The 13927-nt window shown below is 38.7% G+C and overlaps 2 protein-coding genes across 3 annotated transcripts; one reads left to right on the forward strand and one right to left on the reverse strand.

Moving 5' to 3' along the window:
• Positions 1-766: 766 nt before the first annotated feature.
• On the reverse strand, positions 767-9308 carry garem (GRB2 associated, regulator of MAPK1). Of its 2 annotated transcripts, none has more exons than XM_046370969.1 (6): positions 8461-9308; positions 7160-7300; positions 6721-6851; positions 5118-6320; positions 4464-4618; positions 767-4114 (listed from the first exon to the last, which is right to left on the reverse strand). In XM_046370969.1, exons 1-6 carry the CDS (start codon positions 8594-8596, stop codon positions 3256-3258), a joined length of 2625 nt encoding a protein of 874 aa, XP_046226925.1. In that variant the 5' UTR covers positions 8597-9308; the 3' UTR covers positions 767-3255. The 2 variants fall into 2 exon arrangements, with proteins under 2 accessions (XP_046226925.1, XP_046226924.1); XM_046370968.1 differs by having other exon boundaries at positions 767-4117.
• Positions 9309-9451: 143 nt separating this feature from the next.
• ncf2 (neutrophil cytosolic factor 2) lies at positions 9452-13842 on the forward strand. Its single transcript, XM_046370971.1, has 15 exons — positions 9452-9679; positions 9900-9982; positions 10217-10325; positions 10572-10706; positions 10978-11085; positions 11199-11258; positions 11601-11644; positions 11971-12112; positions 12221-12286; positions 12425-12479; positions 12587-12630; positions 12798-12943; positions 13035-13146; positions 13492-13627; positions 13726-13842. Exons 1-15 carry the CDS (start codon positions 9506-9508, stop codon positions 13815-13817), a joined length of 1506 nt encoding a protein of 501 aa, XP_046226927.1. The 5' UTR covers positions 9452-9505; the 3' UTR covers positions 13818-13842.
• Positions 13843-13927: the final 85 nt, after the last annotated feature.

The raw sequence follows: 13927 nt of genomic DNA on the forward strand, positions 1-13927 counted from the left end.
GCCATGTTCTGCTGAGGAGTTTTTGCGAGTTATTGATTGTATTAAATCAACTAATCTATAGATGATAGTAAACCTAGTTGGGGTGTATCTAATTTTCAATCAATGACTCCATTATTATCTCAATTAACTGTTTGGTCTGTAAAACACCATAAAATGGCGAGACACGCCCACCACAGTTTCTTAGTGCTCAAAGAGATAGGAGTGTTGTTTTGCCCAACTAAGACTCCAAAACTCAGACATGTTCAATTTACTATAATGTCAGGTCAAAGAAAAGCAACAGATCGTCAACTCCGCGAAGATGGAATCATCAAATGACTTTTTTCTACTTGAAATGTGGAAAGATGATGAATCACCTACCAAAATATTTGCAGATTATCTGCTGATTGACTAACAAATTAATCAACTGAATGTAGCAGCAAGTCTGACTGCAGCACAGTACTGATTCTGTTAAATTACAGCCCCTTAATGTCAGTGTCCATCACTTACCTGTGTTTATTCCTACAATGAAAAATTATTTATTAGCTATTCTTGTATAATTTATGATTATATACTAGCATTTTATTATACAAATTTAATCTAGACTGACTTTAACTAGCACCCCAACAACTAATAGTTTTCATCACCCATACCAAGTTGCTTAAAAGTACAAATCTGTTTCATCAGCTAGGTTTGGTCATATTGTTGTGCAACTGACAAACATGCAATCTTTACCTAACCTGCAATTTCATATGAATAATACTGAACTGCTAAAACACACACACGAACATGAATTATTCAATTTTTAATAGATTACACAATTAAAAATAAGAAAACAAGACTTGAAAGATAACCGTCCATAACTCATCATTTCAGAGAGGCTGGCCATTACTAAATGTTATCAAACCCAGTGTCACAGTCACTTCTATCTTTTATGCACAAAAATGACAATAATTCATGTAGGTCCCGGTCCAGAGTTGACAGGCTTTATCAAGATAAAATATACTTTAGTATTAAGTACTTGATGGTGGTGTATTGGTGGGACTGAGTCAGCCGTTGTGGTGTGTTCACAGTTAAATTCTCAGAATTATTATTGACTTGGAAGAATTTCTTTGGCATTTACTAGTTTCAGTCCCCTGATGTTAACACTGTTTCAATTTCAAAACACCTAATACTCCACAGCCTTTTGCTGACATTGTTTAGTTGTTCCCTTGATCTCTTTGCAGTGCCATGGCTATTGCATAGGACATTAACCGCCGTGTCAGGGGACACATGCCATTACCCATAAAAAAAAATGTAGATGCAGTGACAAAGTTGCAAGAAAACCTGGAAAGATATCTAGACAAGTGCCTTACTAATGTTATTTTTTGGTCTCTGTATATGTAGTTTGACTGAGGCCTACAGGGTTTGTTTTTTCTTCATGGCTATTAGTTTAATGCAAGGATTTAACCCAAGTAGAACCCAACTTGCACAGAATTTAAAAAAACAAAACAAAACAAAACATGAGCACGAGCTTTTCTTCTTAATAAAAAATATCTTCAACATTAGTAATAATTTTCTTTTTAAAAATTACATTAAATTTACACTTACAATAAAAATATCAAGTAAAATATGTAACACCCCACTGCAAAAAAACATGTCAGGAGAAAACAACAGCTGTTGGCCATCATACAGGGTTGTAAAAGGCTGTTGCTGAGACGCTTTCAAACATCAGCCATACAAACAGTCTGACAATTACTATTCTGCATATTTTCACATCATGTTACATGAGTTAAATAGCTGCATAAATACTTCGGAATTTAGGTATAGAAAAAAAAGTTTGGTACCAGTACAAACCAATGTTTCATTTTCAATCTTACCTTACATGCGTCTCAGTGTCTACGGAAATACACACCTTCACCTTTCCTGATCTTCCTGTAGAGACGTTCATGGCAGAGAGACAAGAGGCTGACCAAATAAAAAAATATTAAGTCAAAACAAAATGTTATATATTTTAAGGTCTCTGGGTTAAGGCGCAGAAAAATCTTTTACTTGTTACTTGCATTAGAGGACACTTACAATACGTACAATTAGAACAAAGGAGAAGTACCATTTTAGTGTTCAAAAAGCATGTAGTGCATTCACTTTCTACATAAACAATCTTCTTTTACAGGTTTATATTTAATGACCTCAAATGCATTTAATTAGGCTGAAACCTACCAAAGTGCGTGATGCATAATTTGTATTTTATATAGAACATCATGGTTCATTAACTGTGTTGGTTACCCCCATGTCGGTCTTAAAGTAAGGACAACATTTTGTTAGACATCAGTCAGTCTTATTTAGTTGTTTTTAGTTGCCTCTTCTTTTGCTAAGGAACTGCATATCAGTATGATACCACAAGCACAAAGATCAGATTTACATCACTGACATCTTGCCAAAAGGTGAAGGAGGGAAGAGCTTCAAGGGGTAGATTTTTTTTTTTTTTTTTTTTTTTAAAGAACACAAGTATATCTTAATACCTGTTAGCAGTGGGGAGGGTCATGACTTCATTCAACAGTAGTGAATTAAAACCGACAGTTTTGATTCATGTTAAGAAATGAGCAACGTTCTCTATCTCTACCCCTGACTTGTAGTGTAGGAATGAATCCCATACAAAAAACTAAAAACAGTGTGCACATCAGATTTCTCTAAGTACTTAACGGTATGACTGCATGCTTGGGATGCAATGTTGGCATAATTAAAAAAATTAAAGTATCATATTTTTTGCCATGTATCCACTATAAAATCAAATCTTTTTCATGTGGTAAATAAGAAACACATATTATAGCCCAAGCTCAGGTTCTTGTGCTATTTTAAAAATCCTAGAAATAGGGTAGGGTTAGGGTAAAGTTTTGACATCCCCCTTTAAGAACAAAAATCACACAAAGTCCTCATCCAGCAGATCTGTTAATTATGTCTCTCTGTCACATCAATGTTTTCCTTTAAATTTGTTGGTGTCAATCAGGATTTGTGTGACGACATGAACACTAGTAGGCTTTGGGTCTAACGGTACTAAGTAGCTGACATGTAAATGTCAGCAAGAAAGTGCGAAATGAGTCCATTCAGTTAGTAAATAGCAGTCACAGACTTTAAGTGGCCTGGGTGATATTACCCAACCGTATCTTACCCACAATATAGTAACAAGGAAATAAATTCATATTATACAAAAAGAATAATCTTTGTGGCTTGGTGTGCATAGTATATATATTGAAGGCATGACTTTCCGTTTTATGACAAGGTTTAGTGTCATACTGTTAGTTAAATCTTGGGTCTCCACCCATTTATAAACTGCATGAGTTTCTTCACCTGCAGTTTGCTTAGCTTGAAGTCCTCAGACAGAATCTCCTCAGTGAGCTGCAGGAGTAAATTTCCATCAATCTTCTCAGATACAAAAAGAGAAACAATGTCATCCGGCAGGCCAATAAACCTTAGAGATTTGGACACTTCTTCAATAGACAGACCTGCCAGACTGGACGGGGGCTGCCAATGTGCCGTGGGAGAAAAGGATGGACAATTAGGGGTTAATGAATTTGGAAGGATGGAATACATCTCTTTTGTGCCCTGATCAGGCTGATTAAGTGAGCAATTTGAAGACTCGTGCTCACTGTCACAGACTGATCCTGACACAACATCTGCGCACGTCTTTATAGCATTTGATTTTGATGTTCTCGGTGGTAAGATGGGGCAAGAGAGGCTCTGCTTAGTGTTAGATTCTTCTATTGGCTTGTCTCTGTACATTTCCGAGTTGTAACTTGAAGACTTGGTGCAAAACTGATTCAGAGAAGTTTTTTGCAACCTGAAGTCTTTACTGCAGTGTGCGTGTTCTCGGTCATCAAAGTCAACAAGGCTGGACGTACAGGTTTTGGGGGTGCTCGGGGATCTCTTTCTGGGGTAACTGTAGTAGCTTCGACAGCTGGCTGGCAAAAAATCATCTGTGCCGTGAGATTCTCCTCCGCTGAAGTTATTTGGCCAAGATAACCTGGATGACATCCCGTCTAATGGCAGGCTACCACTGGGCAACATCGCATTTGGCTCAGTGCTGTTGGATTTACCCCAGTTACAGGGGTAACACACCCCTTGATCGGCTGCGTCGGCTGCTTCTTGCTCACACGCTCCACTGCTGGTGGAAAAATATGAGATTAGCTTGTGGTATGGACCTCACCATACGATTCATATATTTAACATTTTCAACAAAAACTTGAAAGTGGGTTCAGGAGAAAACTCAATTTGCCGATGCCTCACTTGCATGCTAAAATGTGTAATTAAAGACTCTATGGGTTAAATATTCACATACACAACGGTCTATGAGTCATCGACATAACTTAGACTTTAAAGCTGAAATTTAAAACTAAATAGTCTGTTTATGCAGCCTCACATTTGTCAAAGCAAATGTAGGTTTTTCTTTGACATTTTAACGAGGTCTAATCGATGTCAAATGTGTGCTATGGACTGGTTCCAGTTCTTACATGTTGTGGAGACCAGAAGAATAATAGGACAGGGTCGGACTGGGAGACCGGGTCTCTTGCTGCCGTGGCTTAGACAGGATGGGCACTGATGGCATCTGTTTCAAACTTCGTGGGGGAATTGGTGGGGCATTCAAAAGACGGCACTCTTCCTTCACCTAGAAAGGAAAATCACTGGCAATGAAACTGAAAGATAAACCAACATATTTGCTTTTTTTCTGTAATTCTGAAGGTGTTAGACACAGTTTAAAGTTATAATCCTTCTTTGTTACCACTTATAGCATGCAAGTTCTGCCGCTGCAGATCATTTTTAATTTTTGCAAAGTAGTGGAACACAAAATTGTACAACTTCGACTCCTCAGCCAGGTAACCAACTGCACTGCGCCCTGCAGTTGTGTGGGCACTGTGTGTGGTATGAAATCAGTATTGTGGTTGTTACTGAATAAGTTCATTAAAACAATGCCAGACTGTTTGGTTGCACTGTAAATGGACACACCAGATGCCCCTGGTGTTTTTCTGACAATGAAGCTACTGAAGGAATGTTTACCACAGTATTAAACTCTACTTGCCGTTACCAGAGTAACCTCGGGTGTTGTCACATCAACCAAGCCTGAAATTTTAAGGATTACAACTTTAAGTATAACAGATTATACTTACAGCTTCAGACTTGGGTGGGACCGGTGGTGGAGTAAGAGGCACATCTGAACAGGTTACAGCACCAAGAGGACAAGCGATTGGGTACGACATGGCTGCTGTTGTACCGCAGCCGTTGTTGATGCCTCGAATGCCCTCACTTGCACAAGGTTTCGGGATCTGACCTCTCAAATGATCCAACCACAGCTCCTCATAGGGAACGTCTGACTTGTTGAGGGATTGCTGTTGGCTTGTGCTATCCAGAAACTCGGGGAAGAAGTGTTCATTTTCTCCTGAGTCTGAAGGAATGTTGTCAGAGGGCAGAAGGGCCCAGTCTCCACATAGTGTCATACAGCCCTGCAAATTGACTTCACTGTTACCATGTAGATTGCTGCCATACACACACACAGATAGTCGGTGGAAGGACTGGGTGAGTTCATCTCGGGCGTAGGTCAAAGAGCTGGGAATCTGCATGTGGTTAGGACACCCATTGGAAGTGCTGCTGCCTTCACTGTTTCCGCAGCAACTACCATTCCCACTACTTTTCTTAGGGCTCTTACCATCGTCGTTCCAGTCTGTCCTCACATCGCGGACGGCACGGGAATAGTCATCTATGTCAAACTGCTCCTGACAGAAAGAGAACCAGCGATGTACCATAGTATCTAGCCACAACTCTCCTTGCAGCAATTCTTCTGGAATAATAAAGCTAGGCATGGCCTGGTGAAAAGGAAAATGGATGGGGATAATTTTGTTGCTTCGCAGAATGCAGCACACAACCACTGTTTTCGTCTGAATGTTGACCAGTTTGTAGCGATGACCCTCACGGATGAGGTGCAGGTCATGCTGGTTGCGGGGTGGACTATTGGGTACGGTGACATTGACCGGGAGACGGGTTTTCTCAACAATGTTCCTGATGGTGTGCTCACCGTCCTGCATCTGAAGCTCCATTGGACTACAGGTGCTGAACCTTCCTTTACACTGAAAAGGCAGGCTGATGCTCTCATTGGTGCGATGGTTCATGCAGATCAAGCAAGGCATCTTGCCTCGACCGATCTTACTGATAGAGTTTAGCTTCCCAATCTTCTTAAAAATGGTGTTGAGTCTTGATTTTTCTTTAAAGGTCTTTGCATACAGGATCTCAGCCTGGCCCATTAATGTCAGTTCATCACCAGTGCTTAGTGTAATGTTGTAAACTTCAGTGTCGTCATTGCATTCCCCTGATGCCATCTGTGAAAACATGAATATGACCTAAGTACTGAGGATATTAAGGAGAGCATTTCCATCTTGTGTTTTGATATAGTAAGAACCCAATCAGTAAACATTAGGTTAATGCATTAACAATTGCTTTCTGTGTAGATTCTGTCATAGGTATATGCAAGTCAAGATGTTTTCTTATACATAAAAATAACCTGAGGAAGTTCAAAATAAAAACACACTGCAACAACAAAGATTTTGAATGAAAAGTCTTAAATATACTTTGTGGATGTGATATTTCTGAAGATATGATTATTAAAAACAATCTAAAATTACTTTAATATGCTATATTAACAGCAGGATTTGCAGTCTTCAATTAAATTAACCTTACAGAAACCAGAACCAATCATAACAATCCTTTCAATAGATGTACCTTAACGTTGAATGTGATCTCTTCCATGACATACACCCTCTCAGGGAATGCTTTGGCCACCTCCTCTACACTGTTGAAGTACTGCACAGGCTCCTTGACGTCTCTGTCCTGCTCCAGGAGCTTAAATTGACCTAAAATAGGAAAAAATGACTGGTATTTATCAGTGCAAGGATCAACAAAAATAGATTTTAGATAAGACTAATGCATTACTTCTATGATCTTTCAACAATGATACAAAGGAGTCCTCTCAAAAGGTCTTTTGTATTTCTAAGTGCTGAAGCACAGACATGAAAATTTCAAATCGTCAGTCAAGGAGGCCCCACTTCATACTGTCTGTTGAAGCACCTGACTTTTTTGGTTTTGATAACATACAAAGATACATTATCACAAGACCATGACAAATTTAAAAGGAACAAGCACCCATGCAGATGTAGCTCACCTTCATAGTGCACCGGGATCTCTATTTTGGGCCCAATGACATAGTGTCCCTCCTCCAGACTGTGAGCAGTTATAGTTGTCCACTGTCTGCAGGAATGAATCAAGAGGTAGTCATTGTCTCTGAGCCCTTCAACCAACTGACCTGCAGAGATAAAAACAACAAGCAGAACCCAAATTATACCTTGCAATTCAGGAAATACCGCAAGGTGCGATAAACAGAAATATCAAATATCAGAAAAAACTCCTGATGTACTACATCAATATGCCTTTGCAGGTGTCTACAATATGAATCATAACCACATTGAAATTAATACATAACATGGTATTCATGGTTCAGACATATTCTGCATGATTATTCTGGACAATAAAGTATGCATCTTCAATATGAATATTGTTTCCTTTTAATACCACTTGAGCTTCAAAGGTTGTTCCACTCAAGGCATAGGGTTACTCAGCACACTCAAGTCACTATTCTCCACAGAAAATGACTAATACCCTAATCCATATCTCTATAAAAAGCCAGCACCGCCATGTAAAAACACACCAGCACAACTGTGCACAGCAGGATTATTAAAGCGATAAGACAGAGAACTAAAATCAACTATTGCTAATTTCGTAAGTGTCGTTTGTAAGTGTATTTTTTAATAAACATGCTTGTTATTGCACCGCTGTAAAGCAAAATATATGCTCTAGAGAGAGATTCACATAACCTATAGTTTTGTTCTTGGTTCAGCTTAATTTACTGCTGAGCTGAAATGCATCTTTAATTGGACCCATGTTGATGCCAAAGATAATTTTCCAGCTTTAACAATAAACTTACTTCATTCCACTACAGTTGTGACATGTATCTCTGACCTTTCTTTTTAAAAAGAGCATTAAGCAGTACATGTGCTCTTTACAATACCATGAACGCATCTGAAGTAGTCACTGTGTGGACTCATTAAGTCTCCCGATGCCTTTTAAGTTTCCCGAACATCGAAATACTATTGGTCTTACAGACAATAATTTTAATAACTGTTTTAGTCACAACTAAGTAAATGCCTTCACTTACATAGTTGAAGAGTGACAGCAGAGAGGTTACAGGACATATGTAAAATAACACTGTCCAAGTGGTCTAAGCGCTATTTGATGAAATTATGACAACAGACTCTAAGGGCTTAACGATAGAGATGCAACTTTCATGATTAGAACATTTCAAAAACGTGTACTACACAAATACGGCTTGGATTTTTACCTTAGCTGCTAACTAGCAATTTAGCAACTACAGCAAAGAAAACCTAGTAATGAGGGAAAGTTACTAACCGTTATCAAGCTTGACAATTTGAGGCAACCTGTAAGCACTGACAAGCTGATCTAATGGTAAAGACGTCGTGCTCCATGTAACATCTTTTAAATTGTTGTACAACATTGTTCCAAGGTCCATTTTGCTAGCTGACATTAGCCAACTGGAGAGCTAGCAATGTGTAAACACGGCCACAAAAGGCTACACTTAGCTAACCAACACAATAATACATCCGCTCTCCATCTACAGCTTTACGTTTAGCATTTTACTTATTAATCGTCGCACAGGCCTACGTATCGTTAATGTCTGTAGTCTGATATTGTAACAGAGCCATGTTTGTTTAGCTAGCGACGGCTGCATCAAGGCAACGGGTCAACAGTTAACCAGATGAATAACGGAAATACGTATTTTCTCCTCTAAAAATAAGAGCATTGTTTACTTTTGGATACACGAGGTGGTATGGACACGGTTGAACAACACGAAAAATATATACTTTTTCGTGAAATTACTAAATTGTTTTATGTAAATATAAATTAAGAAACTATGTGCTAGAATGCATGGTATTTGGGAATGGTTCATCGGCTGTTCACAGACGATGTGTTTTCAAAATATTTAGCGGAAGCTGTAGATCTGTTAAGCAAATTAGAAAAAAGACGTTCCAAAATAAAACTTGGTACCTCAGATATGAGGCTTGTAAATCATGATTTAAAACAACAACAACAACAACACGAGTTTCCTGTTGCTTATCTCGTCAGCACTTCATCAAACCTCTGCACTCCACTGAAAGGCAGAGACTCATCATTCTTGATATGGTGCTTTCCTCCAGGTGCTTTACTCCACCTGTTACTTTCAAAGGCAGAAAGGGAAATGTGAAACTATGTGAATGAATCACATGGTGGTTTTGGTGGGTAAGGGCGACAACCGTTTGACCTCAAAGCCTGGTAACAGTGCAGCTGCAACTGTACCAGCAATTGCACTGTCATCACACTTCCTGGTTTCCCTAGTACAAATCAGCAGAGCTTCCTTAATTTGGTCTCTAGTTCAGTGTTGACCTGACCTGTCACCATGTCTTTTCTGGAGACTCTACGACAGTGGGACGAAGCAGTCACTTGCGTTGATAGGCAGGATTTGTCAGAAGCACTACGGATTTTTTTGTCTATCCAGGAACCAAACTCCAAAATTTGTTTTGATATCGGCTGTCTCCACCTCCTTAACCAAGATCTGGATGCTGCTGAAAAGGTATGTCTGACCTGCAAACTAAAGCATTACACAGAAATATCTATGGCATATTTGTAATATTGCACATGAAAAAGTAAAATCTTATTTAGATGTAGGTGATAAAGCTGAAATGCTGTTATATTTGCATTCTGAAAGTGCAAGTCACCGAGAAAGAAGAAGTAGATTTTAGCAGTTCTCTTTTGTTCTAGAGGAAGTTAACATCTTTTCTAATCTTTCTTAGGCATTCGATTGCAGCATACGCAAGGATGAACATTTGGCTGTTGCCTTCTTTCAAAGAGGAATCACATTTTACAGGAAGAAGAGGCAAGACGGCAATCATCTCAACAAAATGGCCACACTAATTTTTCACATTTAACATTGTGATTTAAACATTCTAGATAGATAGATACTTTATTGATCCCGAGGGATATTCTATATACTTAACACACTGTGTGTCTATTTTCATAAAATTTCAGTCCTAATCACTACTCTCATTTATTACCATTTTTGTGGTTTATTTAAAGCAAAAGTAATTAACTAGATTTTTTATATTCAAAGGTATGAGGAGAGTTTAGCTGATTTCCAGCATGCCTACAAAGCACTGAGAGGCAACCAGCTGATAGATTACAAAGCACTGGGTCTCAGATACAAGTTATATGCATGTGAGGTAAGTATTTAAAAGCCTTCAAACATATTTATAAGTTCTTGTTCAGCTTCATAACTGTATCATTTACAAATAATCGGCAATTCTTTTATATACTGTCTTCTACCACAGTTTTCTGTCAGTTTTCATTTGGAGCTGTAAAATCTAACATATTTGACTCCTAACAACAGAAGCTCGGGCATAATTCTCAATTCTGTGGTCTGCTTGAGGGATTCAAATAGTGACAAGCATCTAATTTTGCTGCCACAGGTGCTCCACAATATGGCCCTGACTGAGGCTCAGCTGGGAAACTGGGGAAAAGCTCAGGAAAACCTTGTGAAGGCGCTTGACTACAAGACAGAGACCAAGCTCAATATCATCGACAAAGCTCTGCAATCCACCCTGGTCAGTTAACGTGTCGTCACCCATTAGTAAACGAGAAACATGATCTCTCCTTCACATCGACTAACAAGTAGCCCGCTAAGAAATATGCATAAATGTCAGTCTAATCAGTGAAGGGTCAAGCGTATGGTATGATAAATTCTTGTTCACACTGGTAGGCTATAGCTCAAAATGATACTGTTTATTAGCAACAGTATTTGCAGTTGATAGAATTTACCGTCATGTCATAAACGTTTAACAAACATCATAATACCCCTTGCTATTTCACCAACAGAAACAGAAACTCTTCAAACTAGTCGAGTTCCCCTCAAATATGCTATTTAAGCCCAATAAGCACTATGTTGCTGAGCTGGAGAAAAAGGACTACCTGGGAAAAGCGAAGGTAATGCTTCATTCTTTTGTTTTGTCAGTTCCTAATACATTTGAGATGAGTTTGGAGAAAATGTTAGAACTACTGTGCATACACAACTTACACTTTACCTCTGTTACCTTCAGGTTGTTGCATCTGTCGTTCCTCAGGATGACTTCTCTGGATTTGCCCCATTACAGCCACAGGTGACATGTAGGCTCTTCTTTGACAGGGAAAATATTATACATTTGGATGGGGAAAAAAATTGAGTGTCATAATTAGCTTGGGTTACATTACATCAAAAATATATGGAAGATTTTAAAAACTCCATGGGCTCTAAATTATTCACAATCAACATATGTTGGTGACAATGACACAGAAAAACATTGATGTTTTACACGCTGCTATATATAAGCATTAATCTGCCCTGGCACATCATCAAGAGCTCTTAATGTAATTACTGTGATGCTGAAACATGTCACAATCAAGTTCATATCCTTCCCAGCACTACTGACTGGATGCTTTGTGTATCTGTTTACATCTGACAGGTAGAAAGTGGTCCAACCTGTCCAAAAGAACCTGAGGTCCTAAGGTAAAACACCCAGTTTCAATTTGTAGAAACTAGAATCTCTCTACACACACGTTATATTTAGTTTTAGTTTTTTAGTTTTAGTTATACTGTCACAAAATTATTGCTTGCAAATTACCAATGTTTTCCCAGTGTACATGGAGGACATGTAAACAGGAAAAAACAGTTCTTAAAATATGGGAAAAAAACATCAAGCAAAATCACTGAAATGTTATGCTTTCATAAGAGGAAAATGTCAGTGTTTCAGTGCAAACAAAGAAGAGCAGTAACAACCCAAACCTTTGTGCTAGTGTCTCTTCATGTCATGTGCATGTCTCCCGTTTTCACAGAGCTTTAGAAGGAGAACCACACACTGTCCTGTTTGAATTTGTTCCCGAGACCAATGATGAGCTGGCTGTAGTGCCAGGCAACATTGTGTTTGTACTGCAGAGAGGTGCTGACAACTGGGCATCTGTGATCTTCAATGAAAGAGTGGGTTATTATTCATGAAATATGTTAAGAACTGATTATTCATGTCACAGTAAGTGAATTCATGGTACTGTCAACTGAGAGAACTGATCATTATCATATCAATCATAGAGGGGACTTGTTCCTTACAACTACCTGGAACGTTTGGAGATCTCCTTGGCTTCTAAACAGAACGAGGTAAAGAACTGACCTTATTAAGTATACTTTATGGGTTTTTAAAATAATGCTGAATGAAACATGGTACTCAACGTTTCTAATGCATTGCAATGTCTTCGTTACTACATGGAATTGGTTGGATGTATTAACCATGGGCAGGGAATATCGAAGCCTCCAAATCGAAAACCACCAACCAGACCTGAAAGGAAACAAGGTAAACTTATCTGACACAGTCACTTGAGATGTGCTGTGACACCAAAGAGTATTTGCAAATTCAACTTGACTCCTATAACTAAACCTTTTTTAATATATGTATTTAAGGTCTTACTCCTCGTGATAAGAGCAATGGAGATGCACAACGTCAGGTATGCAGAGTTACATGCTTGATTTGTTCAGTCCTCCCCATGAATACGATACACCTCTGAACCACAAAATGTGCCAACATGTTAAGTATTTAAGTGTTTTAGGGTGGATTTTCTTTTGATTTCTGTGATGACTAAATTCCACTGACATGTCCTTTCACTGATGTCAGGATGCACGGCCTGACAATTCATGTATTGTCAAAGTCCGATTCACATTCAACGTTGCTGTCTTGGTACCAAATGGGTCTCCTTATGCCACGCTGACTGAGAAAATCAGTAGGAAACTGAAACTCCCCTCTACTGCAATCACCCTGAGGTACAGTGAACATTTAAAAAAAGTCCAACTGAATTGGTCTACTGTGATACTGAACGACTACAAAATTCCTTGATCCTTTTGTTCGATTCAGTTTAACCTCCGAGGCAACAGGACAAAGTGTAATCAATGCCAACACAGAGATTGAAAGTGTTTGGAGATGTGCCAGTGGAAAGCGCATCACATTGTGGTGTCACACTACCGAGGTAAGTAAATGGTGATAAACCGCTGTGCATGCTGGCCTCATAAAATAAACTTCATTCTGTAGTCTTGATGTGAGCACTTCCTGATCAATGGTATTCACGTATTACAATATGCAGCTGAATCAGGCTGATAAAAGAGGACTGGTGCACACCGATTGATTTTCTGCCTTTAAATGTGCAGAGACAAATGCTTGGATGCTACAGTCATCCGTGTTTGATCCTCAATCACGGTGGTCCTGCAATCGAATGCAACTACAGCACACCACCACACAGCAGACAAGATGATTTCAATGATACTCAAAGTAACTGTGCAGAACATGATTATCTGTGTGCGTTCTGTGTTTTTAGCAAACCAAAGTAAAAACGGAAATGGATGGAAAGCCACATGACGAGATTCACTTGGTGGCACTTCATTCCTATGAGTCATCAAATCCAGAAGATCTCAGTTTTAATCAGGGGGATACAATCATACTCCTCTCTAGAAGTGAGACTCATTCTTTTAACTACAACCTGAATTATTAAAATACTATGATATATCCAAGAAATGTGATTCTTAATTTATGTTTTCTTTGTTTTCTTTAGTTAACCAGGACTGGCTGGAGGGGCAATTGAATGGGAACACTGGCATATTTCCTGCATCCTTTGTGGAAGAAGTCCCTGTCAGTGACCAGTAATTTAAATAAATACATGTAAACAGAAGAAAAGACACAAAAGCCATTAAGGGCAAAAACATGTTCAAGGTACACCCTGTTTTATATTCAATTAACTCTGATTAATCATTACT

Source organism: Scatophagus argus, chromosome 18, assembly GCF_020382885.2.
Source record: "Scatophagus argus isolate fScaArg1 chromosome 18, fScaArg1.pri, whole genome shotgun sequence".
NCBI lineage: Eukaryota > Metazoa > Chordata > Actinopteri > Scatophagidae > Scatophagus > Scatophagus argus.

Bases quoted from the DNA above. Each gene is read 5' to 3' on its own strand.
- garem (XM_046370968.1), bottom strand. From the start codon at position 8,596: ATGTCAGCTAGCAAAATGGACCTTGGAACAATGTTGTACAACAATTTA. The intron at 7,301-8,460 runs GTTAGTAACTTT...TTATCTCTGCAG, and splicing joins AATTGTCAAGCTTGATAACG to GTCAGTTGGTTGAAGGGCTC. The intron at 4,619-5,117 runs GTAAGTATAATC...TTTCCTTTCTAG, and splicing joins TCCCACCCAAGTCTGAAGCT to GTGAAGGAAGAGTGCCGTCT.
- ncf2 (XM_046370971.1), top strand. From the start codon at position 9,506: ATGTCTTTTCTGGAGACTCTACGACAGTGGGACGAAGCAGTCACTTGC. The intron at 11,086-11,198 runs GTAATGCTTCAT...TGTTACCTTCAG, and splicing joins ACTACCTGGGAAAAGCGAAG to GTTGTTGCATCTGTCGTTCC. The intron at 13,628-13,725 runs GTGAGACTCATT...TGTTTTCTTTAG, and splicing joins AATCATACTCCTCTCTAGAA to TTAACCAGGACTGGCTGGAG.